This window comes from Nyctibius grandis, chromosome 21 (assembly GCF_013368605.1).
Source record: "Nyctibius grandis isolate bNycGra1 chromosome 21, bNycGra1.pri, whole genome shotgun sequence".
In the NCBI taxonomy this organism is placed as follows: Eukaryota; Metazoa; Chordata; class Aves; order Nyctibiiformes; family Nyctibiidae; genus Nyctibius; species Nyctibius grandis.
In genome coordinates, this window is record NC_090678.1 from 7,474,746 (window position 1) to 7,496,869 (window position 22,124).

Below are 22,124 nucleotides of genomic sequence, written 5' to 3' on the forward strand. Positions count from 1 at the left end.
TATATGTTTTTTTTTTTTAAATTAATTTTCCAAGGATCAATGTGGTAATGCATATAAAAATTACAATATGTAAAACAAAGTATAAAAGCATACAAGGAATTCCAAACACATAACATACTGTGCCTTGGAGCTTATGAGATCCATACAGTGCTTATTGTATTATGGGAACGCTCTGACCCCAAGACCCGGCAGAAAGGCTTGTTAGAAGAGCAGGACTAAGCCATGTGCCTTAGGAGCTGTAGGATGCCCAGAAGGAAAACCCTAGCGAATATGAAAGCAGAGCTGTTATAGCCGAACTCAGCCTGGTCTGTGGGATCTAGGAGGACTTTCAATGGCTTTTTACCAGTCTCTGGAGGAGGATGTAAATTTTTGCCCCCGCAATGTTGTTCTCCCAGTAACACTTAACGTCATGTCTTTCCAGGGAGACTCTCTGGATTTCCTTTGGTTCATGATTACTTTTTCTTTTCACGAACATAATTTATTCTGTCAACTCCAGCAAGCAGGAACGTTGACGTGGTTAGGGAGGATACATATCTTAGCCACTGTAACTGCCCATGTGCTCTGCAGGTTCCCACCAGATGAGAGGCAGAGCACCAGAGCTGAAACCACCCAGAGAAGGAGTTTTGTCTTACGTTTGCCGTAGGAGAGGGTGCTTAGCTGCTAGGGAGGAGCTCATGCCCTGTCTGTGGGTCTGGAGCAGAGCAGGGTGGGCTTGCAGGGGGACCTGATCCCCAGCTCTGCAGACCCACAAAAGTGCAGAGCAGAGCACGGGAGATGCCTCTGCGCTCAGGTCCCAGTAAGTCCAGGTAAAGACTGTTTGCATGCTAGAAATTAGTCTTCAGGAGCTCAGAGGTATCTGCAGACTCTCCACCAGGAAGGTGACAACCCCAAGACATTGTTCCTGGTGGGCAAGAGTCACCGATCGGTGCTGTGCCTTGAAACCCAACTGGAAATGTCCCTTTTGGCCATGGCACAGGTGGGAGGTCCCTCTGCACGAGTGCCTGTCCTTGTGGGGGACAACTAGGGTTCCCCTCGTCGGCACTGGTGAAGCCGCAGTCGTGCAGGACCTCCGTGGGTTCCCCTCGTCTGGCAGGCAGAGCCGAGTGGGACGGGAGAGCATAGGCACGCTATCCATGCAAAAGCTATTCACGCCTCTGTAATGATATGTAATTGTTTGTATGCGGTCAGCTCAGAATTATCCTGATAGGTTCCACATTGCAGACACTTCGGAGAGGAACTGCTGTAGTCCCCCGAGTAACGCTGAAAATACGCACGCTTTTCCATTTAATATTAAAGCTCAGTTTTTGTATGAAAAATTCAGTCTTGCCTTTCTGACGTTCCATGCCGCATGCACAAAATAACTTATTTTTTATGTGCAAAAATTGAACCTGACTAGTTTACGAGCTAAGCAAAAGCAAAGGCTTTTAAAAGAAATACAGCATCTGTTTCTTTGTTTTCTTCTTTTTTTTTTTTTTTTTCCCAGTGTTCCTGGTGATCTTAACAAGACTGGAACTTCAGATGCTTGAATTTTCTGTATAATTGAAATAATTTGAGATCTTGCTTACAGATGGGTCAGAAAAAAAACAAACAGATAAACAGCAAAGGTTAGAAAAAAGCTGAGCAAGTGTTGTGTAATGGGAGAAAAATTATAGTTAAAAAACCTCCACGGTCTGACCTGTGATCACAAATACACACCCGCTGTTACTGGAGTTGTACGGCTGGGCTTGGTATCGCTGCTCGTCAGGGCAAGCTTCAGTATGGGATTTAATGCAGGCATCTCCTGCCTTAATGTATTTAAAGCGTCATCTTCATTCCGTATTGCCTGCATCTGTGATGTCTGGTGTAGGGTAATTATTTCTCAGTGTCGTATTTGTGTACCCTGAAGTTAAAACTTATTTCCATTTGAAAATACTTTTCATGCATTGAAATATGTATAAACCGGAGTTTGTGCTCTCCTGGGACCTTTTAGACAGATACTTCAGGCAGCTCTGAGCACGAAATCTTGTCCACATGGGTCCCCTCGCCCCTCTTCTGCCCCTGCTCACATCTGGTGGAGGTGATGGGTGCTGCTGGGTGACGGGCTCCTGCTGCCCGGAGGAGCGGGGTCCTTCCAGGCGATGCTCGGGAGGGGAGGCTGCAACACCAGCGATGGACCTGGCCGTCCAGTCTGGTTAGAGACACGGAAAACAAGCTGGGGGAAAATAGAGGTGCAAGGCTTTTTTCCCTGATTTCTGCCAAAGTGATATTTTCAGGCTGGAAAGTGGCTTTGCAGGTTGAGATCATCTCGTTTAGGGTGACCCTCGCTCTGGCCGGGCTCGATGCTGAGCGTCGTTGGTGTCTGGTGGCTGTTTCTGGACAGGATTTTGTATGTCCCCATCCCAGCTTCCCGCTCCCCTTCCTGGTGCCTTGTTTTAGCTTTGATTAAACCTTTTGGGTTTGAGTTTTGGGGTTTTTTTTTTTTATGATATAAGTTGACAAAGCTGCCCTGCACCTAAAGCGTTGAAGTATTTTGGAGGGATATAATGAATTGAAAGCAAAGCAGAGCACGAATGAAACTGGAACGTGAGCCTGCAAAGGGCTGTAACTGATCGGCTTATGTTGGGGAGAGGAGTCTGTCTGGAGCTGGGGGAACCCGCGGAAATATTTCCACTCCAGCTTCTTAAAACTTAACTTTAAACCAAATGAAAAAATTTTCCTCTCCCTTCTATTCTCTCTTTTCCTTTCTTTCCCCACCACTCCAAATAAAACTTTTTTTTTTTTGACTTGCAGGGCTTTTTTTCATTTAAAAAAGCTTTTAGTTTTGAGGTTTTTAGTTTCTAGATTATTTTTTTCCCTGTGAAATAATTTATTTGTTTTTTTCTTTAATCCATGTTCAAACTTTAGCAGTAACTTCTGATTTTGAAGGCTGTGATTATCGTGTGATTCCTTATTTTCTTCCTGGAATCCTTTCTCAGATTACAGTTTATATAACCGAAGTGACAAATCTTTCCTGCCTTACCGTATATGATATTGCGGTTAAATGTCTCCGTCCCTCACTTAATTAAATCCAATTGTTTACTTTCAATTCGGATCCAATTAATGTCCTATAATAGCTGGTTCTGGACTTAATAGAACTGGTCAAAACTTTTCCAAACTGCCCACACAATATAAATCCCATCTGGAAATTAGTTTTTGTTCTGACCTGGAAGGAAAGCAAGTATGCACAAGCATTCCTGCAAACTGGAAATCCAAAATATGTCGTGGTTGCAAGTATTGGTGGAAAAAAACCCTGATCTTGTAACTCATATGTAGGCATTTAGTTCTCAGCTCAGTTTTGCTTTATAATGCATCGTATTTTGATTGTGGCATCCCCAGCAGGAGCCGTCTGATGGTAGCCCAGTGACAGGCACAGACACTAGGACAGCCGCTGGGCAATAAGGAGCGTAGGTCAGAGCGTCCTCAAGTGTGGATCTGCCTCGTTGCAAGAGGAGACATCATGAGGAAGGGAAAAAGGATAGGACGCTTCGTACTGTATCTTTCAGGAGCAATTAAAAATGCTTTGGTGCGTCCTAGAAGTGCCTTTGTGTCTGACACCAGGATCTGCGTGTCATGGGTGAATGTAGAAATAACACAGGAAAACGCAAACGTGGAAACAGGAAACAAAATCCCCCAGCCCAACATGAAAGGTTGGGATTTTGGAATGAAATTCCCAGATTTTCCAGCGTCGGGTTCCTGAGAGGAGAACGTGCGTTTCGATCTCTCTGGGGGACACGTTTGCGAGCAGCTCAGCTTTTTGAGAACGCTGCTTGTAATAAAATGTTTCTGATTAAAAGAATGTTGATGAAAGACTTCTGACCCGTCTAAAAAGCTTTAGAGCTGTTTTCTTCTTCTCTCTGTTTCTGCTGACTCCAGTCACTAGTGCTGTCAACACTGTTTAGGAATACCATTTTTCAGTGTTCAGCGTTGTTTCCTGATAAAGAAATAATGGCAGGGGAAAAAAAAATACCCTGCTGACATGTTGAAGGCAGCCAGTGACTGCTGTGAGCAAGGTGACATTTGCAGACACCTGGGGTTTAGGTGTCTGCAGTCCCTCGTTAGCAGTTTGTAATCAACATATGGCATGTCTGCATGGCAAAACGCAAGCAGTGATCAACCCAGTGGCACTCTGGGCTAATATGGCTGTTATTTTTTTTTTCCTGCTGCCCAAGTGACTCCTGTAGACATTTGGATCTAGCTGTGTTGTGCTGTTCCAGAGGTGCGGTGAAAGGAGATCTCAAAATCCTGGCGCCTGTCACAGGTTGTGCTTCACTGTCGAGCCACCTCCATCCAGCGACGTCCTGGAAAAAGGGGGTGACTCACGTCCCTGCTCCGTGCTGGCCGGTGCTGGAGGTGTGTTGGCCAATGGTGACCCAACCGTGAGTCACCGCAGCACGGCCGCTGCCTGCAACTTTCCGTTTCTTGGCCCTGCTATTTTTGGGTCCGGTAATTACGAGGTGAGCTGTGAATCACCGGCGTCTCGCTTTACACTGGGAGGAAACCAGGCAAATTGTGTTAACGTGCTTGGCAGGAGGGATTCTTGTTCTCCGGTGTTTTACAGGCTTTGGCCCTCCTGCTTGCTCCCCAGAGCAATGTGCTCACCCTTCCTCATGTGTAACCATCACACAGGATCTGAGCAATGGCCAGACAGCCTTGGGCTTGTGCTCCCTCCAGCCGAGTGTCATCTTCTGGGCAGGAACTGATGCTTCAGAGGCCTGGAGGGGATTCCCAAGGGGTCCCAAAGGCTTTTATTCATTTGTTCATGCAGTCCACATAGGCAAGGTTTAGATCACAAAATAGCACCAGATGGATAACTCAGAAGGAGGCCAGATACCCACGTTGACATTGGCCTCTACGGCAGCTGGTCTTGCAGCGTCTCTGCCGTTCGAAGGGACGATCGTGCCCCGAGGCTTGTTCTGCGCTGTTTGCTGTGTCGTGTGGTGCGCAGCAGCACAACCACGTTGAAGCTCGCCAGTAAAGCCAGGGGGAACCGCTGACCCTTTTTGTAAAGGCTTTGATGATGTGACAAGAGAGGAACACGCGGGACTTGTCTGCTTCTTTGTATGGGACGGACTTTGTAATGATGCTCAACCCCCCAGCAAGTGGAAACACGTTCATGGCCTTCTGCACAAGCAGTGGTTAAATCCCATCCCTCTGCTTCACAGCTTTGCTTCCCACCACCTCAGCAGGAGAGATTCACCCGTAGCCTTGTTTTAACGCCCTGGGATTCCTACGTGCATTTGTTTTTCCTGCCTCTGCAAGTCCCTTCCCAGGTAACGCGTTATGATTCAACGTGCCTGTTAAAAACTGGTCTCCAAATGCTTCCTCTCGGATACACGAAAACCAAGGGTGTATTTTTGCACCCAGGAATCCCCAGGCTGGAAAGGAGTCTGCTGGGGATCATCAAGCTGTCGGAGAAGGATTGGGGACGGAGGAGCTGTAAACCTGCAGGAATTTCAAAAGCCTACTTTAATTTAAGAGGAATGTCCTTTTGTTCCCAAATGGACGGGCCTCGCTCCAAAGGCGTTCAGGTGCAGTAACGGTTACCAGATGGGCTGTGAAAAGCAACACAAACAGGTGGTGAGGACAACAAGCGTAGACTTTAATTTCCTTGTCAGCTTCTCCCTGTGCCTTACATACCCCCTCGAGAACAGGAGGATGAAGGGAGCTGTCATGTTTCTGTATGGCAAAAGCAATGACTGTTGAGGGGATATTCTGCAGCTGTATATAGCAGGTCGAGCCCTTGGACTCTCAGTGGTGAGGTTGTTGTCTGGGCCAAGATGCTCAGTGATTAACTTAAGATATAATTCACTAGCACATGTGTTACTATAGATACAATGATCAATATAGTTTAGTGCATGCTTGACACGTGTATTGGCTCAGATCCCCCCAGGTGTAACTACTGTTCCTCTGTGTAAGGCAGTGGGACCGTGCTGACATTGCTCACCTGGGGCTCTGCCTGGTGCGCTTGGGAACGTTGAAGGCTGGGGCTGCAGGAGCGTGAGAAGCCTCGGTGGTTTTGGTGGGACCCCACACATACTGGAGCGCTTGAAGAGGGACGAGTGCGAGGCGACGGCATTGCCAGTCCTGTCCTGCAGCCTGCGCAGGGCTGTTGTAGGGAGGCAGTGGTGGCCTCCTGCTCCTGAGGCTGGTGCCTCGCTCTCCGCTTCCTGCGGTGTGGCTTCCCAAAGCGTTTGCTGTGCTATGTGGCTGGTATGATGAGTGAACATACTTCGGTACAGGAGGGGTGGAACCAAAAGCAATGTCATAGCCTCCAGCTTGTCCTAATAAAGAGCATTCAATCCCCTGGAGCCGTTGCTCCCTGTTTACCAGTACCCGCAAGTGCCCTTGCATTGATAGCTCCATCACTGCTGCTGCATTGGCATGTCCAACAGCACTGGAAAGAGGAGAGATGGGGCAGAGCAGGTACGTGCTAAGAAAAGCCATTTCATAGTTATCTCAGCGCTGATGTTTCTCCAGTGACCGTAGGCGTAGGCATAGGCAGTAGCAATAAGTGTGACCCCAGATGTATGGACGTGCTGGTTTATTGCTGGAGTAAATACAAACCAGGCACAAAACAATACGTGCTCTTATGGGGCCTACAGTTTGTTTCTCACCACCTTGCTGGCGTGGGCAAGGCAAGGGGGTGCTGGAGAGCACACAACTGTTCTTCAATCAGCAGTATCCAACGTGCTTGTGCTCAGTCTCTCTCTTACTGGGTTGTTGCTTCCCAGTTGCAATGCCCTCCTTGTCTGTCTGACTGTATTTCCATGTCCTTGGCTTGCAAGCATACAAGTGAAACTGGCCTTTGTGCTTGCCTCCTGTTCAGGCCCGTATCGGTCACGCTTTGTTTCCACCGTCTGACATCTCTTTGTTCACAGCTCCCCATCTCTGCCCAAACCGACGCCTCTCGGTCTGGATGCGAAGAGGATAAGAGAATGCAGTCCTCACTTAAGCCAAATGGAGCTACGTACAGAGAACGGCACCACCTTGGCTGTAGTCAAGCCCAGAGTGACGGCCATTTCCTTCCCCTTCCCTTACTCAGAGACGGGCACACCTTCTCACAGTCACTAAGAGCTGGCACAAGACTCGTGCTCACCCCCGAGGGCTGTATTATGCCCCAGTAAGGGCAGTCCTTGGAAATGTGAAGCTGAGAGAACAGGGGTTCGTGATTCTTTATGGTCAGAAAAGGTTTCTAGGATTGTCAGGAATGGAGAGATGCATATTGGACTTTTTTTGTTTCTTTTTAGAGATAAGGAAGCTGAGGCATGGGGTCACTTGAGAGAGCTGTTACAAATCTTTTGCAGTTGAGCTGGGAAATAAATGTTTGATGTCAATGTACTTTCTGCCTGCGTTTTACATGGGTACTAACATGGCACGGTTAAGGTGGGGTGTTGAAATTTGCAAGCCCCTTCCTAAGCCCTTTCCATCTTGATACCGTTGAGGTTATTCACCCCGTTGCTGTGGGCTCTTCTCTTTCTAGCCTTTCACATCTCCAATTGTCTCTCCTAGATGATCAGCTGAACTCAGAAGAGAAGAAGAAAAGAAAGCAGAGAAGGAACAGGACTACCTTCAACAGCAGCCAGCTCCAGGCATTAGAGAGGGTCTTTGAGAGGACACACTACCCCGATGCCTTTGTACGGGAAGACCTTGCACGCAGAGTCAACCTCACTGAAGCCAGAGTTCAGGTGATCACCACAGCTTGTACCCAGACACGCCTCACCTAGGAGAGGGTTATCAGGCCATTCCAGTACAGCAGTAGAAATCTTTGAGGTCTGCATGGCACACGTGGGTCACCAAGCTTCTGGGTCATGGTGTATTGCAGTCCCAAGCGTGCCATGCCTTGAGGTGGACTGCCAGACCTGATCTGCCACCATACTTACCACCTGCCCAGTCACATGTGTTCATAGGGTTCGTTCAAGGCCAAGATGTTGGATGTCTGTGCTCAGGCTGCTCACATTATTTTGAGCTGTTCCACTTGTAGCTTGCAAGCCCACACCTTCTGAAGGCCAAAGCAGACCATGGCACATGATGTGTTGTACAGCACTCCCAGGCCTTGCTGCCTACAGCACAGGACAGACCTGGTCCCACAGGGACCTCATGGAGCCAGGTCCTCACATGAGGGCTTTATCAGGGCAGATGTAAGGATTGTCTTGTCATTAGAGTTTCCAGTGACAGGCGTGCCAAAGCAGCCTGCTTTTACAGAGTCGTGTCATGCCCAGCAGGGCAGAGGTGGTGTGGTGAAAGGGTGAGTGGTGCAGCAGAGCTGGTTGTGACGGTTGGTGGGTCTGTGCACTTCCCACTCCAGGTGTGGTTCCAGAACCGGAGAGCCAAGTTTCGCCGGAACGAGAGGGCAATGCTGGCCAGCAAGAATGCCTCTCTGCTCAAATCCTACTCAGGGGACGTGACTGCCGTGGAGCAGCCCATAGTACCTCGCCCAGCTCCAAGACCCACCGACTATCTCTCCTGGGGTACCGCCTCGCCTTACAGGTGAGTGAATAACCCCTCTGGGGCTGCCCAGTTTCTGGTGTAGTGTAGAGCAGCCTGAGAATGGCCCTTGGACAGCTCTAATGGGCTGTTTATATTTGCATGGGACAACTGGAGGATACAGCAGTTTGACCTCCCCGCTGGTTTTCCTTACCTGTTCCCGTCCCACCCCATCTCACTGCCAGGCTTGCAAGGTGGTCATGGTTCAGCATCATTGTGGCTTTCCAGCTGCTGGCTCTGTGGGAGGTTGTGGCTTCTTGTTTGGTGGTCTCTCTCTGCGATTCAAGAAGTTTCAAAAGAGGATTAGGTAGAAATACATGGACACACAAGGGGTTGCACTTGCTTCCCTAGTGCATCCAGTTTAGAGCAAGGAAGAAACCTTTCCATGGGACACAGATCAGCCACCAGACAGCGGCCAGAAGAGGGAGTTCTGTGGCTGTCCCGTGGCAGCCACTGGTTGGGATGTAAGGAAGGGCTGGGAACTCACTCCCTGCATGTTTCTCCCAACCCTCGCCTCGGTGGTCAGCACTGAACCGGTGAGCAGTTACTTTCTAGTTGCTGGAGTGCAAACGTGTGTGAACGAGCTGCGCCGTTGTGCTGTGCTGTGGTTTGCCCACGGTAAGGACCAGGTGTCTCTGGGTGGCAGACTGGTGTTCAGTGTCCATCTCCTGTGGCCAACACTGCTTACAGGTGGCAGGAAAGAAGTGCAAATGTGGCAACCCCAGTCTGCTCAAAGGATCTGGGATGTCCGTGCATGTCACAGGCCTCCTTGTCCTTCTCCATGCCATCCACAGCCCACCAGGAACTGGGTGTGGGTGCAAGATCCACAGGATATATTGGTTTGTGGGGAGCCAGCTGGCTCATAGCAATTAAAAATGAGGTTGGTGGGTATTTTTTAGCACAGTGGCTTTATTGTTGGTCAGGACCTTGGAGCCTTTGGCTGGATTTCCTCGTGTTCATCTGGCTTGGTCACAGCCAGCTTCCTGCTGTCTTCTGGGAGCCATACCATGCTCAGGATCTCTCTTCCTTGGTCACCTTGACCCCCTTCTTGCACCCCAAGCATTGTTTGCACAGTTACGTCTGCAAACACATGGCCTTCCTGATAGTTTGTTGCTTCAGTGCCGTGGGGACCTCCTCATCCACTCTATAGCTCCAGAAGAACAAGTCATAGGTTCACCCACTCCAGGTACTGGAAAGGGTGCTTTTGATGACCCCCAGTTTGGTCTTAGCAATGGACTTATCCTTTGGATTTTGTCTGAGGACTGCTGTCTGGCAAAATCCCCCTTTTGGGGTTAAGGCTTTCTCTCTGTGAAGTGCTCCTTGGTGTAGCCTCCTGGGGAGGACTCTTGGTGGTGAGTTCAGGGGAGAGAAGCACAGGTCCTTCCCCACCCTGCTGAGACTGCTCTGGTCACAGTACCAGATCCCTACTGAATGCTCATGGCTTACTTCTACCTCTCACACTTTTAAAAATAGATCGTCCCTCCCAAGATGTTGTTTACACGAGGGACTTCATAACGGCTTCTAGGAGAAGACCCTGCAAAGGTAACTTCCAGGGGCACACTGGGAAGGGCTGTCTGGGGCCACTCTGGGCAACAAGAAGCCCAACGCGTCTGGGATGTGCGAATAAGGAGAGCAAGGGAGAAGGGAAGGCCTTAGGGATGGTTTTTTTTTCTGGACCCCCTGAGGTCCAGAACTGGCTGTGCCTTTCCACAGTGTGAAGACACATCCTCATTGCCTTGGTATCTTCCCCTTGTTTTAAGCCAGGATGCTTCAGCAAAGACATTTGCAGCTTACAGCTGTCCCAGCTGGATGAGTTGCCAAACCAGGATGGATTGTCACCCTCCCCCTGCCCTGCAGAGGGGTCGGAGGCATTGGCAGAGGAGCAGAGCAGCTGGTTTCCACAATGCGGGGCAGTCAGGACCCCCAGACACTTTGCGCTCCCCAGGCTTTCTAATCCTACTGTTCATCTCTTAGCGATCGCGTTCATCTTAATGGGCGCCTGGGCCAGGTTGTCAGGGCCTCATTAAAGCTTTGAACTGAGGAGGGTTATTGAAGTATTGGACACTTGGTGAAAAACAGCCGTGCAGAGTGTTTGCATGGCCCTCTGCCCCCTCCCCTTCTCCTTGGTGCTGCTGTACCAGCCCCTGATTAACGGCTGGACTGGGAGAGGGCTGAGAGCAGGGCTGAGGGCTGAGCGGCCAGCGCTGGTTTTACTCTTAGATCTGGGGAAAGTTTTCAATCTGTGTGTTTATTCTCCAAATACACTCAGCCACAGGTCAACCAAAGCTATTTGCAGATCTGTGTCACATAGATAGCCAAGTAGATACTATTATTTTTTTTTGAAGTTGAAATGTTTTGCTTGGACATTTTTTAGCGTAGGTTCCTAAGAAAACAAGACTAGCAGTCACGCTGTCAGTCTGCACTTCCCACTCCAACAACCTTTGACTCCACGGGCCATTGAAAACCATATTTGAAAGAAGGATTTTAGGCCGCAGAAACATGATGTTCCTCTGTGTTTCATGAAAGCGGGCGGCTGAGCAGAGGAAGGAAACTCTTTCTGTGCCTGGATGGGGTGGAGGGAGGGGGCAGCAGGGTGACTTCAACACTTATTGGACCCTGGAGAGTCTCTGGAGCAGCCCTCAAGCTATACCGATGTTTGGAGACGGCCTTCTTGTGCGCTGCTCCTTGTGGAATAACTTGCTAAAAGAGAGCGTTTCTGGAGATTTTGGGTTTAGCAGAAATTTCACTGAGAGACAGTAATTTTCCCCACACCTCTGGGGAGCTGAGAGTAGGAGGCTCCCTGGAGTTTTAGACCAGACTTGGGCAGCAGTCTGGTTTTGAATGGGGACAGTTTACACCCGAGACTGAAAATTGTTATTTTATCTGATCTAGAGTATCTTTGAGGCTCTTCTAATTTCTACCAGCACAAAAACATGGGGGAGATGCACCCTGGGGAAGCAGGTGGGAACGGGGGTGCTTGAGTAGCCACTGGCTACACACCTTGTGAAACTTTGCAACGCCTCTGCAGGGAGCACTTGGCTTCTCATGGGGCAGGAGAGGGTAAAGCCACCAACCCAGCCACAGAGAGGGAACTGGGGGGTGCGCAGCCGGCTGGGGAAGGCTCCAGGCAAGCCCATCTTGGACCCCGGCGAAGTGCAGCCGATGCACCCCGAGTTGGGCAGAGTCGAGCCTGCATTGATGTGTGTATTTTGATGTCCATCCTCCATGTCCTTCCAGCAGCTGTTAGAGACTCTCAAAGTGTCCTGAGTGTTTGCTTTCCCACGGAGAGTTTTCAGTGCTTTTCCCTGGATGGGCATAAGCAGCTTTATATCTACGGGTCCTACCCGTCCTTTCCATGTGTGTAAGCTGTTGTGTTTCCACCGGTCCTGATGCAAAGATGACAGTTCCTCCCTGAATAAATTATTTCCCTGATTTTAAAGTGGGAAATAGGAGTCGTTTGGCCTGGGATGGGACCTACTAGTATTACCTGGCCTGGATGTCGTGGAGGCTGAGGATTCAGGCAGCACTAGGTTGCATTTAAACTCCTGGCAGGTCAGTTCTGCCCTACGAAGTCAGAGGTACCAGCAGCGCTTTGGGGCGAACATTCACGACCTGGATCTGATCTGTTTGCGCAGCAAATGCCCACTTCCCTCAAGGGAGATTTGCTGTTGGAAAGGCTCTTCCAGTTGTGGAGGTCAGCGCTGGAAGAAATTTTAATAAAAAGGGAGAAAAAGGAAGAGAAAAAAGGAAAAAAAACAAGCTGTCTTCTTTCTTGGGCTGTGGATGAAGGAGAGCGTTTCCCAGAGCCTCAGACGTGAGCCAGCCGGGCAGGCAGGTGGAAAGGGTCAGCACCAGAGCTGAGCTTGCTTCCAGGAGAGCAGTTGTGGTTTCCTCTTGAACACCCTGGCTGCGTTAAACGGGCATCTCTAGTTCACTCTGTGTCTTTCAACTGGTTTTGATCTGTGAACCCACATATAGGAAATGCAACAGGTCTGATAGTTTGCTGGGTTTTGGGGCAGGGTGGGCTGCTTTTCGCAGAAACCTGGGACACATGGGTTAAACAAGTTTTCTAGTGGCCTGGAAAGCAGATTTGAAATTTTTGGTAGGATAAGAAAGGACCTGGAGATCTTTGTTCAGCCTCTGCTGCCGAAAGTAATGTTTTCCATGAATAAAGTCATGATTTGAAGAGAGAAAAAATGTTTTGGTTTTTTTTTTTTTTTTCCTCTCAGCCTTTAAGGCATAGTCTTTGTGATCAGCTGAAGTTTTGAGGGGAAAAAATGTGGAAATTTTCATTCCAAACAGCTGCAACCAAAAAAGCATCACAATTGTTGAAATGGGTTTTTCCCAGAGTGTTTCTTTAATGTAACATGTGTTTCAGAAGTGACGTGATTTCACAAGCAATAAAACCAGCAGTTGCTCTCATCAAAAAGACATTGCTTCCAGTGGGAATACTTTTAAGGACAATGGTCTAACTGGCAGGCTGGGCACCCTGACCTCATTGTAAACCTTTTGGGTTGGAAAATAGGAAATGGAAATTTTCCTATTGACTGCAGCCAGCTTTGGCATTGGCCATCCCTGGGTAAGTGAACTGCAGCGGAGAGTTCTACAGGGGTGTTAAATAAAAAGTAGTGATAATTCCCTGCTCGCATAAGAAGCACATCCCGTGGGCATGGAAACCCCAGGGTTTAACCTCGCCGCGGTGCGCGTCTGCTCTCTGCGTGGTGTGAAGACCACGTCTGACGTGATGTTTCTCTCTTTCCGTCCCACAGCGCCATGGCCACCTACTCCGCCACGTGTACCAACACCAGCCCGGCACAGGGCATGAATATGGCCAACAGTATTGCCAACCTGAGACTGAAGGCAAAGGAATATAGTTTACAGAGAAATCAAGTGCCCACAGTCAATTAACGACTGGAGGCAGCTGCCTTGCAGAAGGAGAAAGTACAACAGCACCCGTCCTGCTTTGCAACTTGTTTGTGCTGAAAGAAAAAAAAAAAAGGCAAAAAAAAACCCCACAAAAAAAAAAAAAAAAGAAAAAAAAGAAGAAAAAAAGCCAACCCTAACCCGGAACTGAACATGGGGACCAAACTGGGAGCAAACTGAACCGCTCGTGAGTGACAAGGTTCCTCCTTCCTTTTGGGATAATGCCACCATTTTTTTTTTCTTGTTATTGTCAGGTTTATTGCTTCTGCTCAATATACTACGAGCTGCTTCAGTAAAGGACAGTCTCACCCTTGTCGGTTTCCATTTTTATATGGGACTGCAAAAAGAAACCTCTGCCGATCTCAGCCCGTGGACACGTCCCACCCACCATCATGCTGAGATGCAAAGCTTGCTCCTCTCCCCCCTGCCCCAGCTCACCCTAGAAGAAGAAGTTGTTTGGCCACCGCTTTCTGTTGTATCCACCTGACCCTTCATCCCTCCAGCCCCTTGTGCCACAGAGGCAGCGCCGTTACCGTTAGGCTGCGAGAAGCCCGTTAGTGCAACGAGATGGGGTCATCCTGCCCAGGTTGCCTGGACCAGTCTGAGATGTGAAGAAGACCTCCTTGGGCTTCGCAACGCTTCGTTGCTTTCTTGAGTGTTCCCGGCACTGCTGCCTCGAGAAGCCAAAGAAGAGAGAAAAGCCAATGTGAGGGTGTGAGTGGGGAGGTGTCGTGGGGGGGTCGCTCTGTAGTGCCAAGAATAGGACTGTTAGGACACCCCTTTCTATGCCTTACAGTTTGCGCCACAGGGAAAGGCGTTGTCCAGATGCATTTGTTTTATATATACTGTATATATTTATATATATAAGATATACATGCAAGCTTGGTTGGTGTTTTTTATTAAACAAAATAAAATCCATTGAAAATGTTTGGGATGTTTGGATGAAATTCCAGCCACAGCCTCTCTCACCCTTGTCAGAGCTCTTTCCGGTAGCCTCGGGCAGCACTTGAAACGGCCAGCTCACGTCTTCCCGTGAGAAACCCCAAAGAAGTGGCGCTGGAGGGAGCCAGGCTCCTTTGCAGATTTTCCCCATGGGCATTTGCAGCTTCATAGAGTAAGATGAGGATCTCCGCTCCAGTCAGATAGGTTCACGTGGCTCTTGGGAACATGCAAGGACATCCCCATGGAAAGTCTCTGCCAGCCTCTCTGAGGACAGGTAATGTCTCAGCAGGGAGCATCCCACACGAAGACCCTATCTCCCCCCAGTTCCCATAACACTGCCCAATGAGACTTGTCCTGTAGCCTTAACCACTCTCCTTTGCTCTCCCTACCTGCTGTCCTCCCTCTGGGGCCTGGAGAGATAATTAGGATCTAATTTCCTTCTCTCTGTGAAGAGTAGAGGAGATGCAACCCAAAAGAGGTTTCTTCCATGCAAGCATCCTGAGGAAATCAGGATCTTTCATGTTGGTGGTGATGCTTGCCTCTTTCAAATTTGGGGGGAGGAGGGGGCTTATTTAAGGCAAATAGTGCTTGTGTAGGAGACGTGCCCAAACTGAGGGGGACTTTGCCATGGAATAGTCCCACTGAAGGTAGCAGAGCTGCTCCATGGTCCAGGCTGGACCATAAGGGAAGGAGAATGAAGCTCAGCCATGAGGGATACTTCTGGTAGAGTGACTTACGTCTCCATCTTGGTGTTTGCAGCAGACATGCTGGGCATATGTAGATGTCTGACAGTGGGCTTTGGTAGTCTAAAACAGCACGTTGCAGGAAATGAGAAATAAACCTCTTTGAAGTGAAGGTGAAAATTAAACTGGCAGAGGATGAATGGAAATCCAGCCAAAGTATTTGAGCTAACACTGGGAAAAAAGCCCCAAATCCAAACTGGTGTAAGTTGTGCTCATGATTGTGTGTATGGCTGCTGGAATTTTTTTTTCTCCTTGTATGGATATTTTTGAGGAAAAAAAGAAGAAATCTAATTGTGATCAGAACAAAAAGCTAAAATTTGCAGATTACGCTTGCAGACAGAACACCAGCATGGGAGGTGAGCCTGGACAAGCACTGTGTTTTAAGAAACCCATGATGTTCTTCTGTTTGATCCCTTTTGTTGGGCTTTCCTCTAGTCTGGAGAAGCTAATGTCTCTAAACCAAAATATTTCTGTCAAGAGTAGCGTGGTTCCAGCTCCTAGAGCCAAGTAATCACATTGGAAATAGCCTTCACTTAGACATGCACTCTTGGTTCCTGTGCCTACACAGAGAAACTGCTGAAGAATATGTCCTGCACGATCAGGAAGAAAAAGGACCCAGTGCAATGTAATGTTACCCAGAGGCTGAACCAGTCATTGAGTGCCTTAGCCTGGTGCTGTCCCCTCTTCTTGCCTTGCTGCCCTCCTTCACAATCCACCACCCCCCCAGCAGTGACAGCAGCCTGAACGAACTCCCCTGTGGTGGCCTGAGGCTGCCCTAGTGTCCACACTGGAGGTTTCAGCTGTTTCCTTCAACATCTTGGTGGCCTGTGATTCCGGTAGTCTTTGCTCACTTTTTCTGCAGCAGAAAAAAATCACCTTGAGCAGCTTGCTTTGGTGTCTGTGTATGGGCACCAGTTTCTGAAGTTAGCAAGGAGACAGTTCAGAGAGCATGAACCTCCTGGTACCCCGTTATCCATCTGTGGACAGAGATATCCCCCACGCTATGATGTTTATGTGAAGGGGCTCACATAAATGCCTGTGCGAACCCTCGTTCACCCTTCTCACTTTATTCGTGCAAGGAATTGCATTGACTCGTGTGGGGCTGCTCCTGCGGGAAGGTTGTGTAAGCTTTTGCCCTTCCAGTTTTGGTTGGGTCTTGCCTTGGGTTGGGCAGCTTGGTTGAGGATACCATCACAGCTGTTGTCAGTCCAGATGAGACCTTTACATCACCTTTGAGCTGAGCGACATCGAGACGTAAACCAGAGTATCCAAGACAATATTGCTTCGTTTAGAAGGATTTGCTAAATGGAGTCAGGCTGGATGAATGGACGGGTTTTGTTGTTTGTTTCTTAATTGCTGATGACCTCAGCCAACAGGCAGTGTCTAGTTGTCTATCAAGCCAAAGCGAAATATTATGATCGTGTATGTTTAATCTGTATTTTATTGAACCATGTAAATATATGTGCAAATTAAGGGCCTTATCCTGAAAGCATGGAGTTCTCCAGGGTTTTAGTAGACTTTCGGTCGCAGCTCCTAGGAAGTTGCCATGGTTACCCAGTTATCACTAAGTTTGAGTACCATTCAGGGGAGAAGATGGTCTTGAGGCACATTCCTTTCGCCTGCTCTGTACGAACGCTGATTTCTCAGCCCCTCCACCCCTTTCTCAACACAGAAATAGGTGGCTGATTCCCTCTAAGTGGGATTTTTGAGCATGACAGGGGTAGATGATTGATGAGGCTGGTAGAGCTTGACGTGTGAAGCCATGGGAGGGATTCCCAGATGGAAGTGTATCCTGTAAATTATCTCATGCTTTGTGATGTAAAATGTACAGTGTTTGCACTAGAATAGAAATTATCATTTTCAATAAAAGGGGGAAAAGACTCCCCAATCCTTTCTATAAGCTGCCACATACGTGTTGCGTGTTGCTGCCCTGAGGTGTCCCATAGCATCGGCTGGGTCTGGGAACACTTCTCCTGAGAGATGATATTCAGGAAGAGTCGATACAACCCCATTGGGCTGGTGAGACACAAGCGTGGGGCTGAAAGTGGGGCAGGAGGAGTGCAGGGGGGTCTCCCTTCAGAGGAGAGAGGGAAAGGAGGGCTGGGCATCCCTGCGTGGGCGCTGGGAGGTGGGTGACCAGCACAGAGGGATGGGAGGAAGGAAAGCCACAAATTAGGAGAGGAAAAGGGCTGAATCCCACCACCTGGGCGGGGAGCAAAAAGAGGTAGGCTCAGGAGTGAAAAGGCTCCACTGAAAAGCAAGGGAGATGGTCAGAAGGAGCTCAGAGGCTAATGAGGGCTAATTAGTGCGGTAGCCTATTAAAGTAGGGGTGGGGCAGGGGCTGGGGAAGAGCTTTTGCCAGGGGAAGTCACCAAGCTGGTCTGGAGATGGTGAGTTGTGCTTCAGAGACCAGGTCTCTGCTGGGAGCTGTTGTTGGGGTGCAGGTCTGGGGGGGGGGAGGGAGATGCTGGGGGTCTGGGGCTGGTGGGTTTCTGTGACTTCCCTTCTTGGTCTCTAAGAGATTCATACAGATTTGAGTCAAATGGGGGGAATCTGGAGTGTGCCTGGGTTGGCCTCCTGTTTCCCTGCTGATCTGGCTTCCCATCTTCCATGGGCAGTGTGCGGTAGGGCTGAGCAGGCTGAATGCAAGGGACAGTTAAATTTCAGCAGCCCAGCCCACAGAGAGACCCTGTTAGGAGGAGATGGGTATCTCTGCAAAGCCCTCAGCAGTCAGTCAGCCAACTTTGCATTCCTTGCAAAGCTGATTATTCACCCCTCTGAAGCTGAAATTATAATAACATCAGCCTCTTTCTTACTATTTTCTGGTTGCCAAAAGAAGTAGACTTGCAAATAGCATAGCTTCCAAGTTGTTTTTGAGACCATAGTGGTTTGGACTGAGTTGAAACAAGCCTCAGATATCCATCCAAACCTGAGCTCCCTTTGGGCAGGTGTCCATCTTCTCACCTGGCACTGCTGTGCTGTGGCTCCTCACCTGATGGCTGCTGGTCACTGATGCACCAGAAGTTACACCCCACAGAGCTCCAGCTCCCAGTTTGGCCTGGATTTCCCAGCAGGACCAATAAACGTTATGGCAGAAGCAGTGTGTGGCAGCTTCCCGCATGCAGCCGCTGTTGTGTGCGGGGAGGCTGCCACATGCTGCTTCTGCAGGTATCTCCTGAACATCTGACCATGCATTACACCCATATAGTATTTTCTTCCACCCATGAGAGTAGATACCTAATTCACCTGGCCTTCACATTTCTAGGAAAGTCCTATCTCCTGCTTACCACTTTCTGACAAGGAGTGACACTGCTTATCTTCATCACAGCCTCCCTTTGGGATCAGGAGGAGTAGATCTAGCTCCTCTTACTCTGATCGTAACAGGTGTTGGATTAGTTTTCAGCTGGAAAGTCTTAATGACAAACATGTGGATGTAGGGGCTGAGCATGAGGCTTCTTGATTGAGGTTTCCTTCCAGTGAGAACCCAACAGCCATGGGAATGCTGAAAAAGAGACTTGCATTAGGATAAATCCTTGATCCTCTCCCGGGGATGTTTTTCCCTCTGCTCGGGAAGCCTGAACCCCAGCAGCTGGGGTGATGCTGAAGGAGATGTGCTGGTCCCAAATCACACCATGCCCCTGGAAACCTCCCTTCTCAGTAGCATGGCTGGTCCCTCCTGGGTCCAGCTCTCTGGCTGGTTATTGCTGCTTGCACCCACCTGGATGAGCTTTCCTAGAAAGCCAGGTGCTCAAGTCCTGCCAGCAGAGTCTCTCACAGGAGCCCATTGTGAGCAAAATGTGTGCCTGGATTTCTTCTTCCTCAAACTTTGGCATGGCTTTGAGCTTGCCCTTTGCACTGTGCTGGAGGGGTCTGTGGCTCTCTAGGACTGCCAGACGAAGACATGGGGGCCCTCCACCTTCTTTGTTTTCTCTGTGGCACCACTTGCTGCTTCCAGGAACATTTTAAAGTGGTGCAGCTAATCCCTGCAGCTGTCTGCGAGACTCCCCATCCATCTGTCCTGGTTTGGCCAGAGAGACATCCTGGCTATTCCTGTGGAGGATTTTCTTCTTGATCCCAGCAGTGAAGGAGAGGCTGGTCATGGCTCAGAGATGACTGGGACTTGCAAAGCAGATGAAGCTGTGCCCAGCTCCTCTGGGTGCTTATAAAAAAATCCCTGCCCAAAGGTGACCCTAAACTCAGAAGAGGGCTTCCTGACACGCTGGAAAACCTGCATTGCCTAAACCCCTGCCCCACAGTAGGGTTGGATGGGATGGGGTGGTGGGACTGGGAGATTGGAAGTGCAGAGGGGTTAGAGAGCTGTGAGAAGTGGGAGTGTAACTTTTCCAGTCTAACAGAGGGTTGGAGCTGGACCTAAGGTTTTGTAGAGGTCTGTGCTTTGTCCAAGGCAGAGGCTGGCCCACAACCCTGCCCTCCCTCTCTGCTCCATTCTGGTGGGAAAGGGGAAGATGCTTAAAACACCAGCAAGAAGAAGAAAAGTTGTGTAGCTGTAGAGCTCTGTGATTGTAGGAAAACACTCAATAAGTGTGCCAAACAGGTTTTGGGCCAATGCTGTCCGTCCAGGAGACAGCTCAGCCCTTCATCTGCAGTTGTGCAAGCACCGCTCTGGGGAGGAAGAGGAGAAATTCAGAGCTTGGGGCCAGGGCTGGGCACCCTGGTACCAGGGCAGTGCTCAGTGGTGCTCCCTGGGGTCTCTGCTTTCTCTTGCTGGCAATTAATTAACAAGATGGGCATGTTATCCCTAGATAATCTCCATCTACACTTTAATTTGTAAACTCTGCAGGCAGTTAAGTGTTGCGATGTGCACCTGAGGCTGTTCAGAAGTTATGTCTTACCAAAAAGAAGTCTCTGGGAGGGAAGGAAGGCCAGCAATCACTTTTTGGGAGTCGGTGAGGACCACATGCTGTGCCCAAACCCTCTTCCACACCCTGTGGTGCCTGCTGTGGGGCAGGAGGGCATCTGTGGGGCTGCTGGGACCAGAGAGCCCCTAGTGAGGGGAATCCTGGAGAGGTTGTTGCATCATCTAAGAGCCAGGTGTTGATTTTTTTTAATGAAACTTTAAAGGATTGTCCCCTTTCAAGGTGGGGCCAGGAGATGGCTGGACCTTGCCTTGTGCTCCCCTGCAGCCTTCCAGCCATGTGCTGAGGTCCTGGGGGTGATGCTGGGATGGGGCCACAAGGTGTCTGGCTGTGAAGATGAAGCTCAAATGACTTTGGTGGGGCAGGGGGATTGACATCTCCATATCATGGCAAGGAGAGGTGCAGTGGGAGTTAACAGCAGGCTGAAGGATGACAAATGGCAACTTTTAATGACTCATCTTTTTTTTTTTTTTAATAACTCTTTTAAGATTAGAGTTACTCTTTCCAGCGTCTTGGCCAAATTCTACTCTCTGTCTAGCTGGAGTCCCTCAGCAGCCTCGGACAGACGCTGTTTTCCTTTGCTTCCTGCCTCTGCCTGTCCGAGCGATGCCAGATGTTGTCTCATAGCTGCTGTTTTCCAGCCCAGAGGTGGTTTCAGCGCGGGGCTGGGTGGAGCCCTCCTTGTGAATGGGAGGTGCTAAAATTAGCCACGCTATAAACACATCTCGGGACACCACAAAGCACCCCGTTTTGGTGGTCAGACTGCCCCAGGGCTGGGTGGTGAGACCGGTCCCACCTGCCCAAAAAGCAGCCACATGCAAAGGAGATGAGTGCTCCTTCATGGCCAACCCTAATGAGCGGAGGAGGTGGTGAACTTTCCCTGAGGTGAGCGTGGGACATGTGGGTTTCCCACAGCTCCCTCCTCCTATCCCCACGATGGGGCTGACACGGTGGGTGCTCCCAGCAAAGCCTGTCCCCAGACAGGGAAGGTCACACCACACTTCTGAGGTGGGTCCTCATAACGCTGCTGAGCCAACATGGTGGCTTTCCCTCCAGCAGATGTGCAGATTTAGGACTGGCTTGGTAACACATGTGGACTATGGTCAAACTAGAGATGAAGGCAGGATTAATCTAATGGGGTGTACCTCTATGAAAGGCCCTCTGTGGTTAATGGGAAAAACAAATGCAGCTCCAGAGTGTGCTTCATCCCCTGCTACAAGGGGTATGAAGACAGCTAAGGGTGTCTTCCTCCTCCACAGGAGAGCGAGCTCAGGTGAAGAGCCATCCTGCCTGGGAAGTGCTGCTTGTTGTGGACCAGAAAGACGTGTGTTCAACCAGGAGGACAAACCAGGTCCAGTCACGGTAGAAGGAGGCGACTCCCACAGCAGGTGCTTTGCCTGTGGGACTGCACCCCACAAAACCACGCTGGCTGTTGTAGCAGTGCAGGCAGAAACAGTTTCTGGAGGAGCTGTGCTGGGGAGTCTTTAGCATGTGTGTGGGTTGATGTGGCTGAGCTCAGGCTGGTCCTTCTGTAGAGCTGGGAACTGAGCTTCTTGTAAGCCAGCCCCATCATTTTCTCCCCTGCCTTAGCAACATGATGTGAGTCTTGTAGATAAGGGACCCTCGGGGAATGGGGCTGTCTTGGAGCAAAGCCGATGAAGCATGGGGAGATAGCCAAGCTCTCTGCTCCTTTGGCTCAGGAGGGCTGGATGGGACAAGGAGCCAGAGAGCTCTGCCATGTGCTCTCTCTTGTTGTTGCTTCCCATCAGAGAAGCAGCCTCTTGTGGGAAGCTTCAGCCCATCCTTGGAGGGGTGGGACGGCAGCACCTCCCTGGGCTGGCTGGGGGACAAAACCTTCTGGACCATGCTAGGCCCTTATCTGGGAGGTGAGTGCAGCTCTCCAGGCTGGCAGAAGATTTATCACTGCGGCCGAAGGCTGTATCTAAAGCTGGTTGAAAAATGGAGTTTCTTTTCCTGTGGCAGCTTCCAAGATTTCACATATTTGACTTCATCCCAAATCAGGCTAAGGAGTGGAAATCTCTAAAAATACTGTAAGGAAAACACAAATATGCTCGGGCATGGCAGGAGCGCTGACACTATAGTTTTTCCAGCGTTGCTGAAGTGGAACATGTTGAGC

The 22,124-nt window shown here is 49.6% G+C and overlaps 1 protein-coding gene across 2 annotated transcripts in view; it reads left to right on the forward strand.

Annotated features, from left to right (window-relative positions):
- The window catches only part of PRRX1 (paired related homeobox 1), a 38,541-nt gene extending 25,055 nt beyond the window's left edge, over nucleotides 1-13,486 (forward strand). Inside the window, exons 2-4 of one of the 2 annotated variants that reach the window (XM_068416974.1) lie at nucleotides 7,528-7,703; nucleotides 8,324-8,505; nucleotides 13,272-13,486. In XM_068416974.1, coding sequence (XP_068273075.1) covers nucleotides 7,528-7,703; nucleotides 8,324-8,505; nucleotides 13,272-13,410 — 497 coding nt within the window. In that variant the 3' untranslated portion in view covers nucleotides 13,411-13,486. Of the gene's footprint in view, nucleotides 1-7,527; nucleotides 7,704-8,323; nucleotides 8,506-9,975; nucleotides 10,035-13,271 lie in introns of those variants that run through there. The other variant, XM_068416975.1, reaches the window with a different exon arrangement.
- Nucleotides 13,487-22,124: the final 8,638 nt, after the last annotated feature.